Source organism: Phyllobates terribilis, unplaced genomic scaffold, assembly GCF_046119375.1.
Source record: "Phyllobates terribilis strain yellow unplaced genomic scaffold, ASM4611937v1 Scaffold_98__1_contigs__length_5973952, whole genome shotgun sequence".
NCBI lineage: Eukaryota > Metazoa > Chordata > Amphibia > Anura > Dendrobatidae > Phyllobates > Phyllobates terribilis.
In genome coordinates this window covers 5,791,230-5,803,628 of record NW_027362858.1, presented here as the reverse complement: position 1 = coordinate 5,803,628, position 12,399 = coordinate 5,791,230, and the positions used below count along the sequence as shown (strand labels likewise).

General features: G+C 51.2%; 1 protein-coding gene across 1 annotated transcript in view; it reads right to left on the bottom strand.

Moving 5' to 3' along the window:
• LOC141198633 (uncharacterized) overlaps window positions 1-12,399 on the bottom strand; it is a 54,915-nt gene that overhangs the window by 22,938 nt on the left and 19,578 nt on the right. The window contains exon 2 of the mRNA XM_073663075.1: window positions 8,684-8,689. Coding sequence (XP_073519176.1) covers window positions 8,684-8,689 — 6 coding nt within the window. The remainder of the gene's footprint in view (window positions 1-8,683; window positions 8,690-12,399) is intronic.

The window sequence follows — 12,399 nt, the reverse complement described above, 5'->3', positions numbered from 1 at the left end:
GGCAGCGGCCAATCAGCGCCGCGGGATTTCTGGAAAAAGATGGCGGCCGTTAGCGGCTCAACTGCGGGACGGAGCTGAGCGGCGATGCAGCCGGGAGATGAGCGCCGCGAGGCACTCATCTCCCGGCCGGCAACAGCAGAAGGAACCCGACCGCCGGACCCATCTGCGGGACGGAGATGCAGCTGGGAGATGAGCGGCGCGAGGCGCTCATCTCCCGGCCGGTAGCAGCTGACCTCCATGCGGAAGGGAGGACCGGGGAGCGGTGCTGCGGGTCGGGATACTTCTGCTGCGAGCGCCCGCTATGTCCCGGGTTCTCGCAGCGTAAGTAGCCGCACAGGCAGCGCCGCTCCCCGGTCCTCACCAAGACGATTCGATGATTGGTCACGGTCTTCGGACCAGACCAATCACTGATCTTAGCGCAAAACTTCAACACCGCTGTGCTGATTGGTCGGCGACGCCGCCCGCGACCAATCACCGATTTGGGCGCCACATTTAAATATCGGCCGCGACCAATCAGCACAGCGGTGTTTAAATGTGGAGCCAAGATCGGTGATTGGTCGCGACCGATATTTAAATTTGGTGCCCAAATCGGTGATTGGTCGTGGGCAGCGTCCGCGACCAATCAGCACAGTAGTGTTTCACTTTGGCCGCAAGATCAACAATTTGAGCGGCACATTTAAATACCGGCCGCGACCAATTGGATGTCAGCGCCGCTCCCCGGTCTTCCCTTCACGCCTTAGCCGCATGGATGTCAGCGGCGCTGCCTGTGCAGGTACTTCCGCTCCCAGAACCCGGGACATGAGCGGGCGCTCGGAGCAGAATTATCCCAACCCGCAGCGCCGCTCCCCGGTCCTCCCTTCACACCCTAGCCGCTGATGTCCCCACAGTATCCGCATGGTTACAAAGGTCCGGACATTTGTGTTAAAAATCGCTGATTGGTCGCTGGCGCTGCCCGCGACCAATCACCGATTTGGGCGCCAAATTTAAATATCGGCCGCGATCAGCGATTTTTAACACAAATGTCCGGACCTTTGTAACATCATGCGGATACTGTGGGGACATCAGCGGCTAGGGTGTGAAGGGAGGACCGGGGAGCGGCGCTGCGGGTCGGGATACTTCTGCTCCGAGCGCCCACTCATGTCCCGGGTTATCGCAGCGGAAGCTCCCGCACAGGCAGCGGCGCTCCCCGGTCCTCACTAATACGATTCCGCTCCCCGCTCCTCACCAATACGATTCGCTGATTGGTCGCGCTCTCCGCACGCGACCAATCAGTGATCTTGGCGCTAAAGTTAAACACCGCTCTGCTGATTGATCGCGGTTGTCGGCCGTGACCAGTCAGCAGTATTGGCGCCAAATTTAAACCTCACTCTGCTGATTGGTCGCAACCACCGGCCGCGACCAATCTTCGTTTTTTGTGCCAAATTTAAACAACGCTCTGCTGATTGGTCGCTGTCGCCAGCCGCGAACGATCAGCGAGATTGGCGCCAAATTTAAACACCGCTCTGCTGATTGGTTGAGGCCTCCGGCCGCGACCAATCAGCGATTTTGGCGCCAAATTTTAACAACGCTCTGCTGATTGGTCGCGGCCGGCGACCAATCAGCAGTATTGTCACCAAATTTAAACACCTCTTTGCTGATTGGTCGGGGGCGGCGGCCGCGACCAATCAGCGATTTTGGCGCCAAATTTAAACAACGCTCTTCATCGCTCTGCTGATTGGTCGCGGTCGGCGGTCGCGACCAATCAGCAGTATTGGAACCAAATTTAAAAACCGCTCTGCTGATTGGTCGCGACTAATCAGCGATTTTGGTGCCAAATTTAAACACGCTCTCCAGTTCTCACTAACATGGTTCGCTGATTGGTCGCCGCCGCCGCCCGCGACCAATCTCCGATATTGCCACCAAATTTAAACACCGCTTTGCTAATTGCGCCCGGTCGGCCGCATACATATTCTAGAATACCCGATGCGTTAGAATCGGGCCACCATCTAGTCTATATATATAATCGTCTTATCCCGTCTGTCTGTCTGTCTGTCTGTCCAGCGGCTCATCTGGCGGACGGAGGTCAGCGGCGATGCAGCGGGGAGATGAGCGCCGCTAGCAGCACAACTACCCCGACCGGCGCCGCTGGACTCCATGCGACTAACGTCGGGAGATCAGCGGCTTGGCCCGCTGATCTCCCGACAGCAAGTGTGAACGGAGGACCGGGAAGCGGCGCCGCCGGTCGGGATGCTTCTGCTGCGAGCAGCCGCTCATCTCCTGGCTTCTCGCAGCAGAAGGAGCCTCACACGCAGCGCCGCTCCCCGGTCCTCGCTAATACGGAGCCGCACAAGCAGCGCCGCTCCCGGCCCCACACTAATACGACGCTGATTGGTCGCGGTGGCCGGCCGCGACCAATCAGCGAGATGGGCGGCAAATTTAAACGCCGCTCTGCTGATTGGTCACGGCCGGCCACCGCGACCAATCAGCGAGATGGGTGGCAAATTTAAACGCCGCTGTGCTGATTGGTCACGGCCGGCCACCGCGACCAATCAGCGAGATGGGTGGCAAATTTAAACGCCGCTGTGCTGATTGGTCGCGGTGGCCGGCCGTGACCAATCAGCGAGATGGGCGGCAAATTTAAACAACGCTCTGCTGATTGGTTGCGGTGGCCGGCCGCGACCAATGAGCAGCATTGGCGCCAAATTTAAACCCCGCTCTGCTGATTGGTCGCGCCCGGCGGTCGCGACCAATCAGCGATTTTGGCGCCAAATGTAAACTCCGCTCTGCTGATTGGTCGCGGACGCCAGCCGCGACCAATCAGCGAGATTGGCGCCAAATTTAAACAGCGCTCTGCTGATTGGTCGCGGTAGCCAGCAGCGACCGATCAGCGAGATTGATGCCAAATTTAAACAACGCTCTGCTGATTGGTCGCGGACGCTGCCCGCGACCAATCAGCGATTTTGGCGCCACATTTAAACACTGCTGTACTGATTGGTCGCGGACTCCAGCCGCGACCAATCAGCGAGATTGGTGCCAAATTTAAACAGCGCTCTGCTGATTGGTCGCGGACGCCAGACGCGACCAATCAGCCACATTGGCGCCAAATTTAACCAACGCTCTGCTGATTGGTCGCGGCTGCCAGCCCCGACCAATCAGCAATTTTGGTGCCAAATTTAAACAACGCTCTGCTGATTGGTCGCGACCGCCGGCCGCAACCAATCAGCATTATTGGCGCCAAATTTAAACCCCGCTCTGTTGATTGGTCGCGACCGCCGGCCGTGACCAATCTGCGACATAGGTGCCAAATTTTAACACCGCATTGCTGATTGCGCCCGGTCGGCCGCATACATATTCTAGAATACCCGATGCATTAGAATCGGGTCACCATCTAGTTACTTTATAACACTCTCCTAGACATTATATTGACAAACTGATGCAATCAAAAGAGAAATGTGAGAGTGTAATGGGATCTGTAGGGGAAAATCGCTGGTCAGATATACTGGAAAGAGTTCCACAACTGTCTTTAAGTGAATCCCATAGACTGTCCCATATATATGTGATACACCAAGTATACAGGACACCTCAATTTTTATTTAACATAGGATTACGTTCCAGTCCCCACTGTCCTAGATGTAAAACTAACATAGCACATATGCTTCATATGAAGTGGAACTGTCCTAACCTGGTGTCCTTTTGGAAGAGTGTTGTAGCAATGATTAACAAGGTTTATTCAATTGATGCAGAGCTTTCACCATTAGTATGTATACTGGGATATGTTGAAAACTGCGGCGGCACGTATGTTCTATATGGCAAGAAAATAGATAGCCAAAAAATGGATAGCAGACCAGGAGCCTATGATATCAGAATTTATTGATAAAGTTAACTGCCTAGTAAATTTGGAAAAAGGCATATACCTAAAAAGAGATGCTATCTCTAAATTTGACAAGATATGTGGTCTATGATTGATGGCTCTGGTTTGACATCTATGGAATTGAGGAGATTTTGCCCCGGCTTGCTTTGAGTTACGTTTATACACTGCTCAAAAAAATAAAGGGAACACTCAAATAACACATCCTAGATCTGAATGAATGAAATATTCTCATTGAATACTTTGTTCTGTACAAAGTTGAATGTGCTGACAACAAAATAACACAAAAAATCAATGGAAATCAAATTTATTAACCAATGGAGGCCTGGATTTGGAGTCACCCCCAAAATTAAAGTGGAAAAACACATTACAGGCTGATCCAACTTTGATGTAATGTCCTTAAAACAAGTCAAAATGAGGCTCAGTATTGTGTGTGGCCTCCACATGTCTGTATGACCTCCCTACAACACCTGGGCATGCTCCTGATGAGGTTGCGGATGGTCTCCTGTTGGATCTCCTCCCAGACCTGGACTAAAGCATCCGCCAAGTCCTGGACAGTCTGTGGTGCAATGTGACGTTGGTAGATGGAGCAAGACATGATGTCCCAGATGTGCTCAATCGGATTCAGGTCTGGGGAACGGGCAGGCCAGTCCATAGCTTCAATGCCTTCATCTTGCAGGAACTGCTGACACACTCCAGCCACATGAGGTCTGGCATTGTCCAGCATAAGAAGGAACCCAGGGCCAACCGCACCAGCATATGGTCTCACAAGGAGTCTGAGGATCTCATCTCGGTACCTAATGGCAGTCAGGCTACCTCTGGCGAGCACATGGAGGGCTGTATGGCCCTCCAAAGAAATGCCACCCCACACCATTACTGACCCACTGCCAAAACGGTCTTGCTGAAGGATGTTGCAGGCAGCAGATCGCTCTTCACGGCGTCTCCAGACTCTGTCACGTCTGTCACATGTGCTCAGTGTGAACCTGCTTTCATCTGTGAAGAGCACAGGGCGCCAGTGGCGACTTTGCCAATCCTGGTGTTCTGTGGCAAAAGCCAAGTGTCCTGCACGGTGTTGGGCTGTGAGCACAACCCCCATCTGTGGACGTCGGGCCCTCATACTACCCTCATGGAGTCGGTTTCTAACAGTTTGTGCAGACACATGCACATTTGTGGCCTGCTGGAGGTCATTTTGCAGGGCTCTGGCAATGCTACTCCTGTTCCTCCTTGCACAAAGGCGGAGGTAGCGGTCCTGCTGCTGGGTTGTTGCCCTCCTACGGCCCCCTCCACGTCTCCTGGTAGCGCCTCCAGCCACTGGACACTACTCTGACAGACACAGCAAACCTTCTTGCCACAGCTCGCATTGAGGTGCCATCCTGGATAAGCTGCACCACCTGAGCAACTTCTGTGGGTTGCAGAGTCCATCTCATGCTACCACGAGTGTGAAAGCACAACCAACATTCAAAAGTGACCAAAACATCAGCCAAAAAGCACTGGTACTGAGATGTGGTCTGTGGTCCCCACCTGCAGAACCACTCCTTTATTGAGGGTGTCTTGATAATTGGCAATAATTTCCATCTATTGTCTATTCCATTTGCACAACAGCATGTGAAATTGATTGTCAATCGGTGTTGCTTCCTAAGTGGACAGTTTGATTTCACAGAAGTTTGATTTACTTGGAGTTATATTCTGTTCTTTAAGTGTTCCCTTTATTTTTTTGAGCAGTGTATTTATATATAAAGAAAATACACTGATACATTAAATAGGACCAGATACGACACATGGTATATACAGTGGGGAAAATAACTATTTGATACACTGACGATTTTGCAAGTTTTCACACCTACAAAGAATGGAGAGGTCTGTGATTTTCATCGTAGGTACAATTCAACTATGAGAGACAGAATCTAAAAATGAAAACAAGAAAAATCATATTGTATGATTTTTTAAAAAAACTAAATTGCATTTTATTGCATGAAATAAGTATTTGATCACCTACCAATTAGCAAGAATTCTGGCCCCCACAGACCTGTTAATTTTTCTTTAAGAAGCCCTCCTACTCTGCACTCATTATCTGTATTAACTGCACCTGTTTGAACTTGTTACCTGTATAAAAGACACCTATCCACACACTCAATCAATCACATTCCAACCTCTCCACCATGGCAAATACCAAAGAGCTGTTTAAGGACACCAGGGACAAAATTGTAGACCTGCACAAGGCTGGGATGGGCTACAGGACAATAGGCAATCAGCTGTGTGAAAAGGCAACAACTGTTCGCAGAAATATTAGAAAATGGACCAAACACAAGATGATTGTCAATCTTCCTCGGTCTGGGGCTCCATACAAGATCTCGCCTTGTGGAGTAAGGATGATTTTGAGAAAAGTCAGTAATCAACTCAGAACTACACGGAAGGACCCGGTCAATGACTTAATGAGAATTGGGACCACAGTCTCAAACATTACTGTTAGTAACACACTATGCTGTCATTAAAATCCTGCAGGGCATGTAAAGTTCCCTCTGGTCCAGGCCCGTTTAAAGTTCACCAATGACCACTTGGATGATTCAGAGGAGGCATGACAGAAGGTCATGTGGTCTGATGAGACAAAAATAGAATTTTTTGTTATCAACTTCACTCGCCGTGTTTGAAAGAAGAAGGATGAATACAACCCCAAGAACAGCATCCCAATCATGAAGCATGGTGGGGGAAACATCATACTTTGAGGGTGTTTTTCTGCAAAGGGTACAGGATGACTGCACCGTATTGAAGGAAGGATGGATGGGATGATATATCGAGAGATTTTAGCCAACAACCTCCTTCCTTCAGTAAGAGCATTGAAGATGGGTCATAGCTGGGTCTTCCAGCATGACAATGACCCAAAACACACAGCCAGGACAACAAAGGAGTGGCTCTGTAAGAAGCATGTCAAGGTTCTGGAGTGGCATAGTCAGTCTCCATACCTGAACCCAATAGAAAATCTTTGGAGGATGCTGAAACTCAATGTTGCCCAGCAACAGCCCCGAAACCTGAAAGATCTGGAGAAGATCTGTATGGAGGCGTGGGCCAAAATCCCTGCTGCAGTGTGTGCAAACCTGGTCAACAGCTACAGGAAAAATCTGACCTATATAATTGCAAACAAAGGTTTCTGTACCAAATAAGTTCTGTTTTTCTATTGTATTACAGTATATACAGTACAGACCAAAAGTTTGGACACACCTTCTCATTTAAAGATTTTTCTGTATTTTCATGACTATGAAAATTGTACATTCACACTGAAGGCATCAAAACTATGAATTAACACATGTGGAATTATATACTTAACAAAAAAGTGTGAAACAACTGAAAATATGTTTTATATTCTAGGTTCTTCAAAGTAGCCACCTTTTGCTTTGATGACTGCTTTGCACACTCTATGTATAATGTATAAGGGGCATAATAGGGGCATTACACTGTGTGGGGGCATCATACATCTTACATACTGCATAAGGGGCATGATGGGGGCATTACACTGTGTGGGGCATCATACATCCTGCATAAAGGGGGCATTACACTGTGTGAGGGCATCATACATACTGCATAAGGGGCATAATGGGGGCATTACACTGTGGGGGGGCATCATACATCCTGTATAAGGGGCATAATGGGGGCATTACACTGTGTGGGGGCATACTACATACTACATAAGGGGCATAATGGGGGCATTACACTGTGTAGGGGGCATCATACATCCTGTATAAGGGGCATAATGGGGGCATTACACTGTGTGGGGGCATCATACATCCTGCATAAGGGGCATAATGGGGTCATTACACTGTGTGGGGGCATCATACATACTGCATAAGGGGCATAATGGGGGCATTACACTGTGTGGGGGGCATCATACATCCTGTATAAGGGACATAATGGGAGCATACACTGTGTGGGGGCATACTACATAAGGGGCATAATGGGGGCATTACACTGTGTGGGGGCATCATACATCCTGCATAAGGGGCATAATGGGGGCATTACACTGTGGGGGCATCATACATCCTGCATAAGGGGCATAATGGGGGCATTACACTGTGTGGGGGCATCATATATCCTGCATAAGGGGCATAATGGGGTATTACACTGTTTGGGGGCATTATACATCCTGCATAGGGGGCATAATGGGGGCATTACACTGTGTGGGGGCATCATGCATCCTGCATAAGGGGCATAATGGGGGCATTACACTGTGTGGGGGCATCATAAATCCTGCATAAGAGGTATAATGGGGGCATTACACTGTGTGGGGGCATCATACATCCTGCATAAGGGGCATAATGGGGGCATTACACTGTGTGGGGACATCATACATCCTGCATAAGGGGCATAATGGGGGCATTACACTGTGTGGCGCATCATACATACTGTATAAGGGGCATAATGGGGGCATTACACTGTGTGGGGGCATCATACATACTGCATAAGGGGCATAATGGGGGCATTACACTGTGGGGGCATCATACATCCTGCATAAGGGGCATAATGGGGGCATTACACTGTGTGGGGGGCATCATACATCCTGCATAAGGGGCATAATGGGGGCATTACACTGTGTGGGGGCATCATACATACTGCATAAGGGGCATAATGGGGGCATTACACTGTGGGCCAGTAAAGGGGTCCTGTACTATGAGAACAATACGTTTCCTCCCTTCCTGTCTCCATAGTTGGGTCGTATGTATCTATTACAGGGAACAGAACAAAAACCTTATGATTCTTATAAAGGGGCAACACAAGACCCCAAAAGAGTCTCCGTGCTGAAGGGGTTAATGCCCCCTGCGCCCAGTAATGGGGGTCTCCACATACCTCCACCTGCAGAGCCGCCACCACATATATGGCTGCTCTGTGCGCACAGGAGCTGTGATGAGGTCACAGGAGGGGAGGAGTCAGGGGTCACATGATCAGGGGCCTCAGTGGATGCAGGACTCTGCTGTGCTGGTTGTCATGGTGCTGGATGAGCTGAAGTTTATGTGTGGGGTCAGGAGGGGTTTACAGTGTGGATGTAGCAGAGCCGCGTGTGTACGAGGTGTACGGAGCAGAGCCGTGTGTGTACGAGGCGTACGGAGCAGAGCCGCGTGTGTACGAGGTGTACGGAGCGGAGCCGCGTGTGTACGAGGTGTACGGAGCAGAGCCGCGTGTGTACGAGGCGTGCGGAGCGGAGCCGCGTGTGTACGAGGCGTGCGGAGCGGAGCCGCGTGTGTACGAGGCGTGCGGAGCGGAGCCGCGTGTGTACGAGGCGTGCGGAGCGGAGCCGCGTGTGTACGAGGCGTGCGGAGCGGAGCCGCGTGTGTACGAAGCGTGCGGAGCGGAGCCGCGTGTGTACGAGGCGTGCGGAGCCGCGTGTGTACGAGGCGTACGGAGCGGAGCCGTGTGTGTACGAGGCGTACGGAGCAGAGCCGCATGTGTATGAGGCGTACGGAGCGGAGCAACGCGTGTACGAGGTGTACGGAGCGGAGCCGCGCGTGTGCGAGGCGTACGGAGCTGAGCCGTGTGTGTACGAGGTGTACGGAGCGGCGCGCGTGTACGAGGCGTACGGAGCCCATACAAGTAACACAATACTTCCCTGTGCAACCTACCGTATGAAGGCCAACTCAAGGGACATTATTATTATTTATTATTATAGCACCATTTATTCCATGGCGCTTTACATGTGATAGGGATATACATAACAAACGCATTTACATAATCTTAACAAAACGAGTCAGCGACTGGTACAGGAGGAGCGAGGACCCTGCCCGCGAGGGCTCACATTCTAGAAGGGATGGGTGAGGATACATTAGGTGAGGGTAGAGCTGGTCGTGCAGCGGTGGTTACTGCAGGTTGTAGGCTTGTCGGAAGAGGCAGGTCTTCAGGTTTCTTTTGAAGGTTTCCACGGTCGGTGAGAGTCTGATGTGTTGGGGTAGAGAGTTCCAGAGTAGGGGGGATGCACGGGAGAAAGCTTGTATACGATTGTGGGAGGAGGAGATAAGAGGGGAGTAGAGGAGGAGATCTTGTGAGGATCGGAGATTGCGTGCAGGTAAGTACCAGGAGACTAGGTCACAGATGTATGGGGGAGACAGGTTGTGGATGGCTTTGTATGCCATGGTTAGAGTTTTGAACTGAATTCTCTGGGCAATGGGGAGCCAGTGAAGAGATTGACAGAGAGGAGAGGCTGGGGAATAGCGGGGGGACAGGTGGATTAGTCGAGCAGCAGAGTTTAAGATAGATTGGAGAGGCGCAAGAGTGTTGGAAGGGAGGCCACGGAGCAGGAGGTTGCAGTAGTCGAGGCGGGATATGATGAGGGCATGCACTAGTGTTTTTGCAGAGTCTTTGCTGAGGAATGCACGGATCCAGGAGATGTTTTGAGTTGGAGTCGGCAGGAAGTGGAAAGAGCTTGGATATGTGGCTTGAAGGAGAGATCAGAGTCCAGGGTTACTCCAAGGCAGCGAGCTTGTGGGACTGGGGAGAGTGAACAGCCATTGACGTTGATAGCTATGTCAGTTGGGAGGGTTGAATGAGATGGCGGAAAGATGATGAACTCTGTTTTATCCATGTTGAGTTTTAGAAATCTGTCAGAGAAGAAGGATGTGATGGCGGTCAGACATTGTGGGATTTTGGTTAGTAGGGTGGAGATATCGGGTCCAGAGAGGTAGATCTGTGTGTCTTCAGCATAGAGGTGATACTGAAAACCGTGAGACTCTATGAGCTGTCCCAGGCCAAAGGTGTAGATGGAGAAGAGCAGAGGTCCTAGAACTGAACCTTGGGGGACACCAACAGATAGGGGGCGAGATGAGGAGGTGGTGCGTGAGTGGGAGACGCTGAATGTCCTGTCTGTTAAGTATGAGGAGATCCAAGATAAAGCCAAGTCCGTGATGCCAAGAGATGAGAGAATCTGGAGTAAGAGGGAATGGTCCACTGTGTCAAAGGCAGATGACAGGTCCAGAAGAAGGAGGATGGAGTAGTGTCGCTTGGATTTGACATTTAGTAGGTCGTTGGTGACTTTGGTCAGGGCAGTTTCAGTCGAGTGATGCGATCGGAAGCCAGATTGCAGGCGGTCAAAGAGGGAGCAGGCGGTCGAAGAGGGACATCATATATTATCCTGCGCAGCACTATGTAACATCATCTTCTTCCCCACACAGCTATGTCGCATCATCCTCTTCCTCCCTCACACAGCCCCCAGCATGCAAGTAATAGCACCCCCTCCTTCCCAACGCAGACCTCCAGCCCCATGCAAGTAACAGCACCAACCTCCTTCCCCACGCAGACCTCCAACACGAAGCCCCATGCAAGTAAAAGGACTCTCTTCTTCCCCACGCAGACCCACACATTAAAAAAATCCACCTGTTCCCTGTGCAGCCCTCATGTAGGAGCATCTTCTACTTCTGTAGCCCCAAAAACCCTTCATCTCCTCAGTCTAATCAATACAGCCACAGCAGCAGCCACAGCAGAAGTACATACACACGGCTCCGCTCCGCCCAGTACGCCTCGTACACGCGCGGCTCCGCCCAGTACGCCTCGTACACGCGCGGCTCCGCCCAGTACGCCTCGTACACGCGCGGCTCCGCCCAGTACGCCTCGTACACGCGCGCCTCCGCTCCGTACGCCTCGTACACGCGCGCCTCCGCTCCGTACGCCTAGTACACGCGCGCCTCCGCTCCGTACGCCTCGTACACGCGCGCCTCCGCTCCGTACGCCTCGTACACGCGCGCCTCCGCTCCGTACGCCTCAGTGTCTGGCTGTGATGGCATAAAGATGAGCCGAGGTCATGTCCAATGAACTCAGCTCACTTCATGTACGTCACTGACAGCGTGGGAGAATTCTCACGCTGAAGCGCTGAGTGCAGGAGAATTTTCCCACGCTGTCAGTGACGTGCATGAGGTGAGCTGAGTTCATTGGACATGACCTCACCTCATGTATGTCACTGACAGCGTGGGAGAATTCTCATGCTGAAGCGCTGAGTGCAGGAGAATTTTCCCACGCTGTCAGTGATGTGCATGAGGTGAGCTGAGTTCATTGGACATGACCTCGGCTCATCTTTATACCGTCACAGCCTGACACTGAGGAGCGCAAGCATGCCTGCGCTTCTCAGTGTCCGCGGGATGACAGGCTGGATGGCAGCGTTCTGCTGCGGTCCAGCCTGTCATCTCGATGTAGCAGAGCTGAAGCTGTCGTAGGAACCATGGAAAGGTAAGGATGAGGTTGCTTTATTATTTTTCTTTTATTGAAGGAGATCGTTGGCTTCAGCTGGAATGGGCGTGATGGTAAGTATGGTTTAATTTAGAACAATAAAGAATTGTGTCTTTATTTCAATTAAAGGACTTTTTTCTGTGTGTTTGTGTTTTTTTTAAATACTTTACTAGAAATTCATGGCGGTCATGTCTAATATTGGCGTGACCCCATGAATTTCGGGCTTAGGGCCAGCTGATAATGCCAAGCTGGCCTTAACCCCTTTATTACCCAGTGAGCCACCGCATCAGGGCCCTGGATGAGTTGGGTACAGCGCCAGAAGATGGCGCTTCTATGAACGCGCCATTTTCCGGGGC